Here is a 14803-nt window from a genome sequence, read left to right as displayed (position 1 = left end):
GCAGTGTAGAGTAGCGCTTGTTGTTTGTCATTTCTCCGATCATAAATGCAGACATGGTTTTATGTTTACGCTGCGCGATGCAACGCAACACGTAAAAAGACAGTATAAGTCATTATAATTCGTAATTATGTCCCCACTGGATGCAACAAATGCCTCGTTTATTATGGGTTTTAATGTTTTTGTCTCGTCGCTCCAGCCGGACAGGGCATCACAATATGGTAAGGGGCATAACATTTCTGTCACACGCTTGAGGTATTCGGCCAATCACAACGCACTGGATATCTGGCCAATCAGAGCCCACCTCGCTCAAGACTGATGAGCTTTGTAAAAATCGACGCGTTTCAAAAAGGTGGGGCATAGAGGAGAAACAATAATGTACAGTATGTGGAAAATAATGTGTTTTTTTAACCTTAAACCGCATAAACACATTTCATTACACCAAATACACAAAATAATGTTCTTTTTAGCAGCATCATATGACCCGTTTAATAACAGCCAGTTTGAAGGTTTTTGCTGCTGGGAACTGTCAGTACCTGTTGATGCTTTATTTTTCTTTATTTAGCCACTGTACTGAATAAATACCTGGGGTTGTGTTTTTATTCTAAAAGAGATGAAAAGTAAGCAGATCTAGCAGTTTTTAAGGCTTTTCTGTAGGAGGAAGTACTTTCCCTCCATGCAATATGAAATGCCTCTAGTTTTGTTTTCTTCCAACTGCTGTCTTTAGGGCACCGTTTTCCTTAATCTTCTTCAAGCTTAAAGGAGCAACTGTATCTAAAGTGCTAGAAAAGAGTCCATAGTTTCGGTTACAACGAAGTTTTTCTGAGCTATTGGATATGCTGGGGAATTGAGAAGTCTCAAAAGTCTTTTGTTGTAGAAGTGATGGTTCTACCATGTTTGTGACAAGGAGTTGAGTTTGCTGCTTTAGCTACATGGAGTATACACAAGACTAGATAATAATCTGAGATATCATCACTGCTGCGGAATTTCAACGCCATTAACATCAATTCCATGTGACGGTATTAATTCTTAAGTATGATTACAACGAGTAGGCCCTGACACGTGTTGTCTGACCCCAATGGAGTTCAGAATGTCTATAAATGCTGATCCCAATGTATCTTTTTCATTATCAACATGGATATAAAAATCACCAACAATTAAGACTTTTTCTGCAGCCAGCACTAACTCCGATAGAAAATCAGCAAATTCTTTGATAAAGTCTGTATGGTGCTCTGGTGGCCTGTATACAGTAGCCAGCACAAACGTCAGTAGGGATTCATCATTAACACTTATTACACTAGATAGTGTTACATAAAGCACCATTATTTCAAATTAATTATACTTGATATCAGACAACTGATAAATACTGAAAATATTACTATAAATTATAGCAACACTTCCCTCTTTACCTTTTGGAAGCGGCTCATGTTTATAACAGTAATCTTGTGAGGTAGACTCATTTAAAATAATGTAATCATCTGGTTTTAGCCAGGGTATCTGTTAAACAGAGCACATCTAGGTTTTGATCTGGGATCGTATTATTTACAAAAATCGCTTTCGTAGAAAGGGATCTAATATTCATTAAGCCAAGCTTTATCATTTGTTTATCTGTATTATATCTGTTTTTATTTGTTGAACGTCAATTAAATTGTTACCCTTAAATTGGTTTGGACGTTTTTTTGTATTTGCTAGTTCGGGGAACAGACACAGTCTCTATAGTATGATATCTAGGTGAACGAGTCTCTATGTGCTGAGAATTAACTGATTCTGTGACGTGAGGCGGCCAGCAGATGGTCGGTTTAGTAAATCTGTCTGCTTCCTGACCTGGGCCCCAGTTTATAGAGAGAAGAGCGGCACCATCCCTGGAGGGATGATGACCATCTCTTTTCAACAGGTCAGGTCTGTCCCAAAAACTTGTCCAATTGTCTATGAAACCTGTGTTATTCTGCGGGCACCACTTAGACATCCAGCCATTGAGTGATGACAGTCTGCTATGTATCTCATCACAACGGTATGCAGGGAGGGGACCAGAGCATATTACAGCATCTGACACTTTACTTGCAAGTTTACACACCTCTTTAATGTTATTTTAAGTGATCTTCGACTGGTGAAGTCGAACATCATTAGCGCCGGCGTGAATAACAATCTTACTGAATTTACGTTTAGCATTAGCCCGCACTTTTAAATTTGCCAAGATGTCAGGCACTCTGGCTCCCGGTAAACATTGGACTATGGTGGCTGGTGTCTCTATTTTCACTTTCCATACAATAGAATCGCCAATAACTTGGCCACTTTCATCAGGTTTCTCAGTGGGTGCGTCACTGAGTGGGGGGAACCTGTTTAAAGTTTTAATCGGAACGGAAGAGCGGTGTTTTGTCCCGCGACTATGCCGCCTCACAGTCGCTCTGCTGGGGGGGCTCTGCAACCAGAACTGAACAATGTACAGGACTCACTAAGCTAGTCGCATCCAAAGCCGTATCTAAGGCCATCACATTCTTACTGTCCTCAATTAAAGTTTGGATGCGTGTCTTTAGTTCTGAAATCTTCTCTGTCAGCCGAACTAGTTCCCTGCTTTTTTTACATGTAAATCCCTCACTGCAGACAGAGAAAGCTACACTATACATGTGGCAAGCAGTGCAGGTGACAATAGCAGGAGAAAAAGCCATTACTCACTGTGATTGTTGAATGGTTCCAACTTACCACAGTTGTTTGATGAACTTGTGAAAAGCAGAGCGAGAGAGAAAATAAATGGTAGGCACGAACGACAAGCAAACAGGCTAGCGGTTTAGATTAAAAAGCGAATGATGTCACATTAATTTGTTGGATAATATCAGAAGTATAGTGATAAGTTATATTTTAGCAGTTTAAACAACAGAGAGTGATAGTAAGATAGAGATTCCAACAGAAAAACAATGCTACACAGAGCTACAATCGCAAACCACTCAGCAGATAGGAACCGCACCAATATACTGCAACACCCCTGGTTCACAGAACATAAAAAGAAAAATTTTGAAGAATGTTTTGCAGCTCTTTCTAATGAAAGCAGCAGGGACCATTATCAGTAAAACCCCAAAAAAGGACCAAAAAAATAAACATAAATGTAGTCCATATGGCTTAAACCATACAATTGCTTTGTGCAACAAACCGACTAAAATTTAAGTTATTATTTGCTAAAAAAAATTCTAAATGATGGTTAGGACATGTTGTAAATTAAGTCACGTGTAAAAGCCCCTTCTTTGAAGTTTCACAGGTTTAGAATGGACACGTCTCATTGAGTAAATTATGACAGAATTACCATGTTTTGATGAACTATTCCTTTAACATTACAGAAACGTTTATTGTTGCATATCAATATCATACACTTTTACATACTACTTTTAATAGTAGTATGCACTGTACAGAAAGCAGTATGCTTGTAGTATATCATTCTGATCATATCCTTAAGGCTACAAAAGCCTCTCCATGCTTAACGGATTAGTCGTATTCTGTCGCTTGTGCTTTTCAAGGTGGTGAAGAATAGTTCTGTTTCAATTTCCACCAATTTAAGCTGTAATGTCAGTTCAGCTGCTGAATGTTGAAAGCTGCATTAGATTTGTGTTCTGACTTCAAGAGGCCTCCATGAAATATAAATCGACTGTCAGTCAGATATGCATGTTTCAAGCCTTGTGTCAGTTTAAATGTTAATATGCATGAGGTGTTCTTCTTTCACAGTAAGCGAATTGCAGCATGCTGCTAAACAGTTGCTGGCATGTATGTGTGAGAAAACCTACAAATGTGTTAAGAACCCTTCACCTTACTGGCATATAAAAGCATGGTGGTATTTTCCATAGTTTAACAGAGCCACAGAGCTCAAAGGGTGAAGTCACTGCTGGTTTCACTGTTGATAAAAGGTCACAACTGTCGTGAAGCCTGTTAGGCAGAATAACCTTCCAGGATGACCTTTTATCCCAAACGGACCAGCTGTGAAGAAGCTCAGGACGATTTGCGGATCCTGAGATTCCACCCTCCGCCCATGGGGGCAGGTCCCAAATTGTCCATCCGTTCACACACAGTACAGTTTTCAGGCTGGCAGCTGGAGAACTACAAGCACAGTTCAAGTATTTCTCGAACAGGAGGTCAGAAATATGCACCCCTCTTGTGGCAACCTGCCGTCACCTTTGTCCAAGCTCTCATCCATCATCCACAAGGCAAGATGGAGTTAGCTGGAACTCATCATTTTGCAGTGTATCAGGCTGTACTCTGTAACCTCATTTAATGCATCCACAGCTGAGACAAATCTGGAAACTGTGGGATTGTGAATTTCTTTCCTGGCCTCTCCAGCCTGTAGTAGATAAATGAAGCAGAAGAGTGATTTGGAAACCACATCAGTGGAGTGGAGCACCGCATTGCTAGTGTTTTCATCCCGGTTTCTATTTTGCGAACAGCTGGGTTGGACCTTGGCGGTGCCCGTGGTGATGTGCTCACAGGAGTGAGGATAATAGCAAGATTGCATTGTGTCGAAATGTCACCGGCTGTTAACAGATTGTGTAATCCAGACAAACAAAATACCTCAGAAATGTGAAACATGACTGTAATGCTTTAAGTCACTTTGGGCATGTTGTTTATTGTTCATCAAGGTGAATGTTCTCTTAAAGTCTGTTTACCTACATTAGGTACATTAAGTCTTTCTGTTAAGTATTTCAGTTCTTTATTATGGGATGGGTCTGCGTAGGGTGGATTTTTAAAATCCTGTTTCAAATTCTACTTTGTCCCACTCCCACCCACACCTTTCATATTTTGTGCCGCTCCCATCCACAAAAGCTCACAGGTAGAGGTCTGTGCTGATTTTCAGTCCCTTTCCTATAAGATTGGTTCTCTCTCCCACAAAAATTTTTTTTTTTAAAGTTGTCTAGCTCCTGCCCACTAAAGCTTGCAGGTAGAGGCCTATGTGGATTTTAGCCCGTCTCCCATAAGATTCTGTCTCATTCTGACACCATATGGTATTTTTCCAATTCCTTCTCACACACAACATTGAAAATATCCAATAACCATTTATTTTTTCTGTTGAACAAATGAAAAACACAAGATTCTGTGCCTTAAAGACAAAATACATTTGACTAAGTAGATATATGTATTTTGTGGGAGTCCCACAAGTCATTTCTTACTCTTGCTTTCTGCTCGCAGATGAGTATTTTCCCTCCTGATTCAAAACTTGAACCGCACCGGCCAGGTCCCACAGGAGAACAGACCTTTACATTAGACAAGGGCTCAAATGTTGACCTCATTATATAGCCATAATGTCATGGGTTTTAATAATGAGGCTGTGTGTTATACTGCCTCTTATTTCCTTTGTGTTTTGGTTACATCTTCCTCAAGTTTCATGCCCTTCTAAGTTCTAGTAGTACAAAAACATTCGGATTTGCTCATTTAAAGTAATTGGAAATATGTCATGTGATATTTGACGCTTGAATCTATTGTTTCATTTTGTTTTTGTAGAGAATGTAGCACCTATGCACAGCATATCCAGTGGCCTGAAGGAGACCATTAACCCTGGAGACATGGTTCAGGATGCAATCCACAACTTCTCTCCGGCTTACCAACAGTACACCCAGCAGTCCACCCAGGAAGTGGTGCAACCCAACATGAATGGCAAACCGGCGATCAGCACCTCCAAGAGTTCAAAGAAATCTGACAAAGTGATGCTGATCGACACTGATGATGAGTTCTAGTGCCCCGTCTGTCCCGATCTTTCTATTTATTTAATCCGAAATGTATTTGACTCTCTATAACTTTAATGAGGATAGTAATCATGTAAATCAGCTCATGATTTTTAAAAAAGAGAGCTCAGTGAAGGGATCTGAACAGTTTCCTGACAAGGAATAAAAGTAGACTGTGTCAGGTAGGGGTTGTTTTGTTTTCCTCGTTGTAGTCCTGGAGCTCATCCTTTCCTGGTCCTCTGTAGTGGTGGATGATCCAGCCCTGTAATGGAGAGTCCATTTCTCTTCTCTGACCCGTTCTGAGGCATGGCCGATAAACATGAGGCAAGGGGTGCTGTTCAGATGGAATGAATCAGGGACTGACACTTTAGAGACCTATTATTGCATCTGGTCGTTTGAAGTATTTGCTCAGCAGCCCTCTGCTGGGTCTCAGGATGAATTGAACTGGCTCTCAAAGATGCCCTGTCTTTGGAGATCGCACTTCAAACTGTTGTCTGCTGCTCTCTGAAACCTTTGTATCAATCATGCCACACGGACAAAGTGGGGGACCGAGCATTGCCCCCGCTTGATTTGGAGGTTCATTAATTTTCACACCAGGCCTTCAAAGAGTGTGAGATCTGATGCAAAAACGCAAGTCTCAGCCATCATTGCGTATATCAATTGCAAATCATTTGTATTCAGCCATTATTTGGTTGGTTAAAGCTTTAACCTGTGACATTGTCAGTGTATAATGGCACATGTGTTACTGGGGCATGTTAATGTTAAATTATGTTGTTTAGTTCTCAACTGTTTGCCGTTAAAAGGCAGTTTGCCTAAATGTGACCCTGGGCCATAAAACCAGTCTTAAGTTGCTGGGGTATATTTGTAGCAATAGCCAAAAATACTTTGTATGGGTCAAAATTATTGATTTTTCTTTCATGCCAAAAATCATTAGGACATTTAAGTAAATATTATGTTCCATAAAGATATTTTGTAAATTTCCTACTGTAAATGTATCAAAACTTAATTTTTGATTAGTAGTATGCCTTGCTAAGAACTTCATTTGGACAACTTTAAAGGTGATTTTTTCTTTTTTGCACCCTCAGATTCCAGATTTTCAAATAGTTGTAGCTCGGCCAAATATTGTCCTGTCATAAACCATACGTCAATGGAAAGCTTATTTATTCAGCTTTGAGATGGTGTATAAATCTCAATTTTGAAAAATTGATCTTTATGACTGGTTTTTATGGTCCAGGGTCACAAATTGTTTGTAAACAGTCCAAAATGAAATGCATTTAGTTAATTATCATACAAAGCTACCGAAATGTTTATTTACTACACATTACCTCAAAGTCCTGGTCAGTACTATCCAAACAGAATTTAAAGTCTTTGAAGCCCCGTCTTTTGAAGTTTCTGAGCGCACCTTGTTATGTCTTGATAGAGAATGGTTTTCAAAATATCTGTTGATGTATTTGTTCATCTAATTAAACTCCAGTCGTTCATTTGATCAAGTTTTGCAAATACTTTCAGCAAAGAAAAGAACTTCAAAATGTAACGACCTATGTTTTGTGATTCCAAGTTGCTCTCTTCCCTTTATAGACAAAATAAGTTGACTTGTTTTGTCTATAAAGTAGACATATATGTTATCTTTGTTAAATGAATGTTGAGAGGCAGCATTATGCGAGTATGACTTGTGCCAATGATTGCTGCCTTACAGCTGTGGATGAAGGAAGTGAGGTGTGTATAGTCTATTGTTGTGAATCAGAGTAGACCTAGTCATCTGTAAACAGATACTGAATACTGATATTTTAGCTACCTGTACAGTTGATTTTGTTGACTAAATCTGTTCTCATAAGAAATAAATGATAAAAGGGAGTGGATTTTTTTTTTTAACAAGACTTTTGAATCAAACAAGATTGCATGAGAAAAGCTTTATTTAAAAGTACAAAACAAACACTGCAGACTTTGTACAGGAATAATTTACCACCTAAAATATAGCCAGAATGGAAAAAAATGAATGATTTCATTTGCACATGAGGGTAGTTCATTGAAAAGAAAATAATGTAAATAAAATAATTTAGATGTTGAAAATAATAAAAACAAAAAATAAATATCAAAGATCAATGTGATACAAGCAGATTAATGATGAGAATCATGAATATGATTAATCGAAGCCTAGTTTTTGCTGCCTTTCATGGTGTCCGTATTTACAATTGCTTTTATATATAGCACAATTATGCCTAGGAGACCTATCAAGCAGGCAAATCTGTTCAACGTGGTTGCACATGGAAATAAGATTTTACACCCTTTCATACAGTACTGAATACTGATATTTTAGCTACCTGTACAGTTGATTTTGTTGACTAAATCTGTTCTCATAAGAAATAAATGATAAAAGGGAGTGGATTTTTTTTTTTTTTTAACAAGACTTTTGAATCAAACAAGATTACATGAGAAAAGCTTTATTTAAAAGTACAAAACAAACACTGCAGACTTTGTACAGGAATAATTTACCACCTAAAATATAGCCAGAATGGAAAAAAATGAATGATTTCATTTGCACATGAGGGTAGTTCATTGAAAAGAAAATAATGTAAATAAAATAATTTAGATGTTGAAAATAATAAAAACAAAAAATAAATATCAAAGATCAATGTGATACAAGCAGATTAATGATGAGAATCATGAATATGATTAATCGAAGCCTAGTTTCTTACAGTTTCATATTAACATTGACAAATATAAAGTATTAATTTGGAGCAGCATACTTTATATGTCATGGAGTTTCTCTAAGATTTTTATAGGCAAGTGTGTTTTAAAGAGCATTGGTTAAAATTCCTATGTGCGTTCATGGTAAATAGCTTTTAAGAACTGACTGAGCACATATACTTTGAAAAATAGATATATTCATATGTAAAATATAGAATAATTTATCCTGTTCTGCCCAAAAGGCCACATACAGCATACATAGAATAAAAAATAAAAAAAGACAGAAAAAGTACCCACTTAGTTTAAAGACCATCTTCACCATCTAACTGTGTTAGGAGGAACGTTTACTGCACAAAACTGCTAGGGAAATGTCTACAGGCCTCAGGCACAAGATGACCTGTAATGCCTCTGTCAGTACTGATTTAGTTTTTAATCTAATTCAATCTACACAAATAACTGGCCAAAAACACTGGCATCCCTGTAAAATGACAGAATAGCTCTGTGATGGTATGTTCTGTTCTTATTAGTCTGAATTAGGGCATTACGATCTAGTTACTAGGGTGTAGTTTTGTTTAACTCGCAATAAAAAATTAAAAATAGAAGTGAAGTGAACTTTAAAGAAAGCACACAGATGGGTTATGGCTTTGGTGGCAGCTGAAATGAACACAATAAAGCAAAACAGCAAAGCCTCAATAGTCCAAGAAATGATAGCTCTTGGTGTCATCAGCATTTGATCACAGCATTTTGAAAAATAGAGAAATACAAATCACCACCAGATGTCAGTGTAAAGCACAGAAAGAGCTGTTTTGTCAATTTCTCGCTCTCAAAATTTTTTTTTTTTAAAAATAAGTACACTCGGTCACTGTACACTCTAATTTCATAAAGAAGTGACACATGGCACTTCCTATCAAGGGAAGTAAATGCTGATAAATTAAAATACTATGTAATGTATTAGGTCTTGGCCACAACATGACGAATGGAAAATGTCTGGGTTTTTTTCACTCGAAGGCTTTTGTTGCCTAAAGGGAAAGTACAGACAACAATTTAAAAACCCTTAAGTCCAGCAAAGAGGACCTGCCAACCAGAGCTGTGGTCACATTTAAAAGAACTGCACAAGACACTTTAACAAACAGAGGTCTTGACATGGTTTGAAATGCTGGCTGTAGGACCAAAAACAATAGCAAATAAATGATGAATACTGAGGTTACATGTTCTTAAAATCTGCACTCTTAAAATAAAGATCCACAATAGCATCTGAACACTACCATTCACCATAAAACTAATAGTGTGTTGAGTTGTATGTACTGACATATAGGAATTAGGGGAGTTTAGGAAGTGGGAGTTATGTGGGAATATAGGAATTGGGAGTTTAAGGCTAAAACATGTCTTTCTTCTATTGGACATCTGAATTAAAATCAGTTAAATAAACCACTGTGATTAAAAAGAAGTAAAACAATCACAGTAATCTGAAGGTATTGCATGTCCTGGATACATATATAAACGATAGAAACAATGGGGAACATCAGATTAGATTATGTTTGGGGATAAAGAGACATATAAAACACCTGTGGAGACATAGAAATGCTAAGAACACAACAGGACCCCAGAGATTTGGGACAAACAGTGGGCTTCCCAGCAGCACAACACTCCTCTAACGCTTCCTGCAGTGGTGGAAGGGCTCACACGAACAGTCATAGCCACTTAGGTAAGAGACAATCCTGATTTCAGCCATCTTGATTTTTATGACAGATCAGTTTCACCAAATATAAATGTTGTGTTAATGTTTTAGAGATGAACTTTTGAGCTGCGTGGTTTCAGGACAACAGGATTCTCCTTACCCAAGAGTCTGTGTCGAAATATCAAATATTTGCATTTTATATACATTTTAATCAGAGTTACCAACACCGGCAGTGGCACCTTTTGTGACTTAGCTTTAGGAATGCTTTCTGAGCGGACGGAATTTTCTATACGAAGTTGGGAGCTTAACTTTGACGTTATTTTTAAGCTTAAGGCTGTTAACTCAGTTCTGTAATATACAGGTTATAACTGAACTGCATTTTTTTTTTTCTGCCAAGACAGCTCCTGTTATCATAATATCCAATATGGATTACCTACCATTTTATGGTGTCGTATAGAATTAGGTCAGGAAAAACTGTATATCTTTGCGATAACTGACAACAGATATGCCGCTTGGATGTTATCAACAACACGTTACACTTTGAGGATAATTAACTTTGTACTAACTCACCTCTCATAAAACAAATATAACAATAAAAAAAAAAGTCTCCATGACATGCCCTTTTCTAGAAACTCTGTTTACTATGTAATTTCAGTCTTGAATATTCACATACGTCAGTCTGCTTTGCAAGTGCTTCATAGTATTATACTGTAATTCAACAGTTAAAATAAGTGCCGTTTTCCCATTTGGGATTCCTATGTTTAAACTGCCGACTAAGAGAGAATTGGCTTGTTTCCCATTGGATAATTTGCTCTGTTGATCAGTAATGTAACGTTTCAGGATAAGGATTTGCTCAACATTCTCAACTTTGGACTGTGTTGGTCACACCTGGTACTTGGCAAGGATCAGAATCGCTGGTCTTTCACAATGACAGGTATCATTTTATAGTAATGTATTATGAGATTATGCCAACGTATTTTATGATGCAAGATGACATCACATAAGCAGTCAACAAAAACTTTTTCTGATCTCCTGTTCAAAAGTTTGGGGTGGGTAATAATTTGTTATGCTTTTGCTCACCAAGACTACATCTATTTGATCAAAAATACAGTAAAAACATTAATACTGTGGAATATTATTACAATTTAAAATAACTGTTTTCTATTTTAGCATACTTTATTATTCCTGTGATGCAAAGCTGAATTTTCAGCATCATTACTCCAGTCTTCAGTGTCACATGATCCTTCAGAAACCATGCTAATATGCTGACTATTATCAATGTTGAAAACAGTTGTGCTGATTCATATTTTAGTGGAAACCAGGATTTTCAGGATTCTTTTGATTAATATTGTCTTTGCTGTTACTATGATCAATTTATCCTTGATGAATAAAATAATTAATTTCTTACAAAAAAAAAACATACTGAGTCTGACCCCAAACTTTTGAACGGTAGTGTATGTTTAAAATATAAATATGAATAATATTTGTCATGGGCATCATAGCTGTCGAACCAGTGCTGCCATGGCAGGTTTAGTCAAGTACTATCTCACACTTTAACAAGTGCTCATCTCTGCTAAGTCTCAGCCTGTGGTGAGGTTGAAAGAGTGGTCAATGTGCCCTGCCGGTGCCGGAGGTTATAGCACAGTGCACAGACAATATAGATATGTATGCGTGTTTTGTGAGTGTGTAAAAGAGAGAGAAATGAAAAAATAGATGCAGCCTGTTGGAGTCACGCAGATTAAGGCCTCCACCCTCCCCTCAGTCTAACCACTGAGCTTCCTCTCAGTGTGGGTTGAGCGGCGGCCAGTGGGTCAGTCTAGGTTCAGAGCCGGATTGGACCAGAAGGAGCTGGGCAGGCAATGTCGATCAGCACTACGAAGGTGCCGAAAAAGGGGCAGAGCTGGGGCTGTGATTGGCAGACTTGACAATAGTGATGACGCTGGTGGTGGCCACCTTACCGGAAGGCCCGCGGGTGACAGTCCGGGCAAAGCACTGCAGGGCCTCATACTTAGCACGAAGCGCGTCCAGCTCCAGTCGCATACTGGCGTTTTCACGAGCCAGTTTGTCCACTTCTTTTTGCAGCTCTGTTTTTTGCCGTTCAAGCTCCTCTTTCTGTGTGACACGCTTGATGCGGCAGCTGGCAGCGTAACCGCGGTTCTTTAGCGTGCGCCGCCGCTGCTTCAGCCGGACCATGTCTTCCTTTGTCAACCCGCGCAGGTGCTGGTTGAGCTCCCGCACCGACATGGCCACCAGCTCATCATCACTGACCGCCGGGGCATTCTCACCCACCTCCTTCTTGAACTGAACCACATAACAGAGTTTCATCAAATTTACCATCATTTTACCATCATTTCTCACCTTGAAATTCAATAGAGAAACAAAAAGAAGGTTTTAACTAGATAGTAAATATACTACAGTTCAAAAGTTTTTTAATACTTATTAATACTATTATTTATGAAGGATGCATTAATCTGATCAAAAGTGACAGTAAAGGTCACTACAATGTTACAGAAGATTTCGATTTCAAATAGATTCTGTTATTTAGAGCTTACTGTAATCCCAGAAAAAAGCACAATTGTTTTCAACACTGATAATAATGATAAATGTTTCTTGTGCAGCAAATCAGCATATTAAAATGATTTCTGAGTGATCATGTGACACTGAAGACTGGAGTAATGATGCTGAAAATTCAGCTTTGCCATCGCAGGAATAAACTACATTTTAAAATATATTACAATACAAAACAGTTGTTTTTACCATAAAAGTATTTCTCAATAATACGGTTTTTACAGTATTTTTGACAAAATAAATGCAGCCTTGGAGAGATTTAAAAATTTTTCAAGAATTTAAAAAAAATCGTATGACCCCAAACTTTTGAACAGTAATTTTTTTTCCAAAATCTCCTATAAAGTTACAATTAACAATAAACACGCACATTTAAAAAAAAAATATATATATATATACTAGTAATATTATATAATTAAATATAATAGAAGGCTAAAATTATTAAGATTAAGTGACCACTGAAAAAATATGGTACTAAATATGTACGAAATATATTGGGCCATCCATATAACATGGAAAATAAACTTTTCTCACCCCTCAAGTTTTTAGATAATAAACATTCCAGATAATAATAGTTCAGATCAGGGGTCTCCAAACTTGGTCCTGGAGGGCCGGTGTCCTGCAGAGGTTTGCTCCAACTTGCCTCAACACACCTGCCTTCAAGTTTCTAGTATGCCCAGGAAGACCTTAATTAGCTGGTTCAGGTGTGTTTAATTAGGGTTAGAGCTAAACTCTGCAGGACGCGGCCCTCCAAGACCGAGTTTGGAGACCCTTGCTTTAAATAATAGATAAATCATATCAAATCTATGAACCACAGAGAAATGTTCTTACCTTTAAAGCTTTGCCCGCTTTAAAATGAGTCGTCATGCCCTGCATACAAGCAGCTAGTCAGAACTCCTCAAAAATCTGTCTAAAGAAAAGAACAGAAAGGAATTAGCATATATTATACACACACATACATGTATACATACATATATATATATATATATAAAAAATATTTTACTATTAAGGGACATTTTTTGTGGTTGCACGTGTCATGCACATTGGCAATAAAACTGCTGAGTTAAATGAAGTTACCTAGAGCGACCAGCAGAGGTCAGCACAACTCTGTACAATATCAGTGAGACAAGGGTTACCCTGTTTACTTGCTGATCTCGCGTTCTCACGATGTAGCTCACTAGACCGTTACAAGAGTGCAATAATAGAAGCAGGTCAGCTCTCGGCATGAGGCTTTGTCTGAACTCTCTGCTTAGCCGTTCATGCAAGGCTATTTTAGCCACTGCGCTATTTTTAAAAAGGCCACTCTGTGCCACCTCGAGACACCCACCACAACCAAATTAGAAAATAAATAAATAAATAATTTTTAAAAACATACACGCGCTCCGCGGGTTCCATTTCAGGAGCGTCTGAATGCGTGAACTCTCTTCGAGATTGCTGCCATGGAGACACGCTGCAAATGGGTGTGGGAGTGTAGGTCACGTGACCAGAACAATGGTAAACATGATTCATTCATAAGCTTGCCACACAGGAGGACCACTCTCAAAACTAGCAAAAACTCAAGTAGACCCTCTACAGAATTAGAGAACTGTTGAAACAATGTAACTAAAATAATAAGTAGGGATAATATAAAATAAATAACTACATTATACTAAAATGTTAAAAAAATGACAGCATAGGCATTGATATGCAAAGATATAGATAGATAGAGAGAGAGATAGAGAGAGATAGATAGATAGATAACTATCTATCGATCTATCTGATCTTGAAAAGAAATGGCATCAAAACAATTCACTCAGAAATTGCTAGTAAATTTCTTAATTACAAAGAAAGGGCAATTAACACATTGAATTAAACATGACATTTTTAAGTACAAAAAAGACTGAAGAAGTATTTTCTTGTAAAACATATTCCAATAATCTTTCATTTATTTAAATTGAATTCATACTTTTATTTAGAAGTTTTTTTTTTTAGTTTATCTATCTGTCCATCTAACTAGCAATCAATCTAGCTAACAATCAATCTATTTATTTATCGGTCTGTCCATCTATCGATCTGTCTGTCCATCTATTTAGTGATCTGTCTGTATATGTGTATCCATCAAATTATTATGACTCCTTTTAAATATAAAAAATGGAAACAGATTGAAACCTTTTTGAATGTAATGTCAAGTTTTAATTAA

At 37.5% G+C, this 14803-nt stretch overlaps 2 protein-coding genes across 2 annotated transcripts in view; one reads left to right on the top strand and one right to left on the bottom strand.

The window, feature by feature from the left end:
* LOC107572042 (transmembrane protein 184A-like) overlaps positions 1–6571 on the top strand; it is a 24572-nt gene extending 18001 nt beyond the window's left edge. Inside the window, exon 9 of the mRNA XM_016258441.1 lies at positions 5473–6571. Coding sequence (XP_016113927.1) covers positions 5473–5705 — 233 coding nt within the window. The 3' untranslated portion in view covers positions 5706–6571. The remainder of the gene's footprint in view (positions 1–5472) is intronic.
* Positions 6572–11358: 4787 nt separating this feature from the next.
* Positions 11359–13551, bottom strand: LOC107572040 (transcription factor MafK-like). The gene is made up of 2 exons (XM_016258439.1): positions 13456–13551; positions 11359–12360 (listed from the first exon to the last, which is right to left on the bottom strand). The coding sequence occupies exons 1-2, from the start codon at positions 13498–13500 to the stop codon at positions 11932–11934; spliced, it is 474 nt and encodes a 157-aa protein (XP_016113925.1). The 5' UTR covers positions 13501–13551; the 3' UTR covers positions 11359–11931.
* Positions 13552–14803: the final 1252 nt, after the last annotated feature.

The sequence above is a fragment of the Sinocyclocheilus grahami genome, unplaced genomic scaffold (assembly GCF_001515645.1).
Source record: "Sinocyclocheilus grahami isolate Dianchi unplaced genomic scaffold, SAMN03320097.WGS_v1.1 scaffold1686.1, whole genome shotgun sequence".
Taxonomy (NCBI): Eukaryota; Metazoa; Chordata; class Actinopteri; order Cypriniformes; family Cyprinidae; genus Sinocyclocheilus; species Sinocyclocheilus grahami.
Note: the sequence above shows the minus strand (reverse complement) of the source record. Positions and strands in the feature narration are given on the sequence as shown.

Excerpts from the sequence above, each read along its gene's own strand:
- LOC107572040 (XM_016258439.1), bottom strand. The coding sequence starts at position 13,500 with ATGCAGGGCATGACGACTCATTTTAAAGCGGGCAAAGCTTTAAAG. Across the intron at positions 12,361-13,455 it reads AAGCGGGCAAAGCTTTAAAG|TTCAAGAAGGAGGTGGGTGA; the intron begins GTAAGAACATTT and ends TATGTGGTTCAG.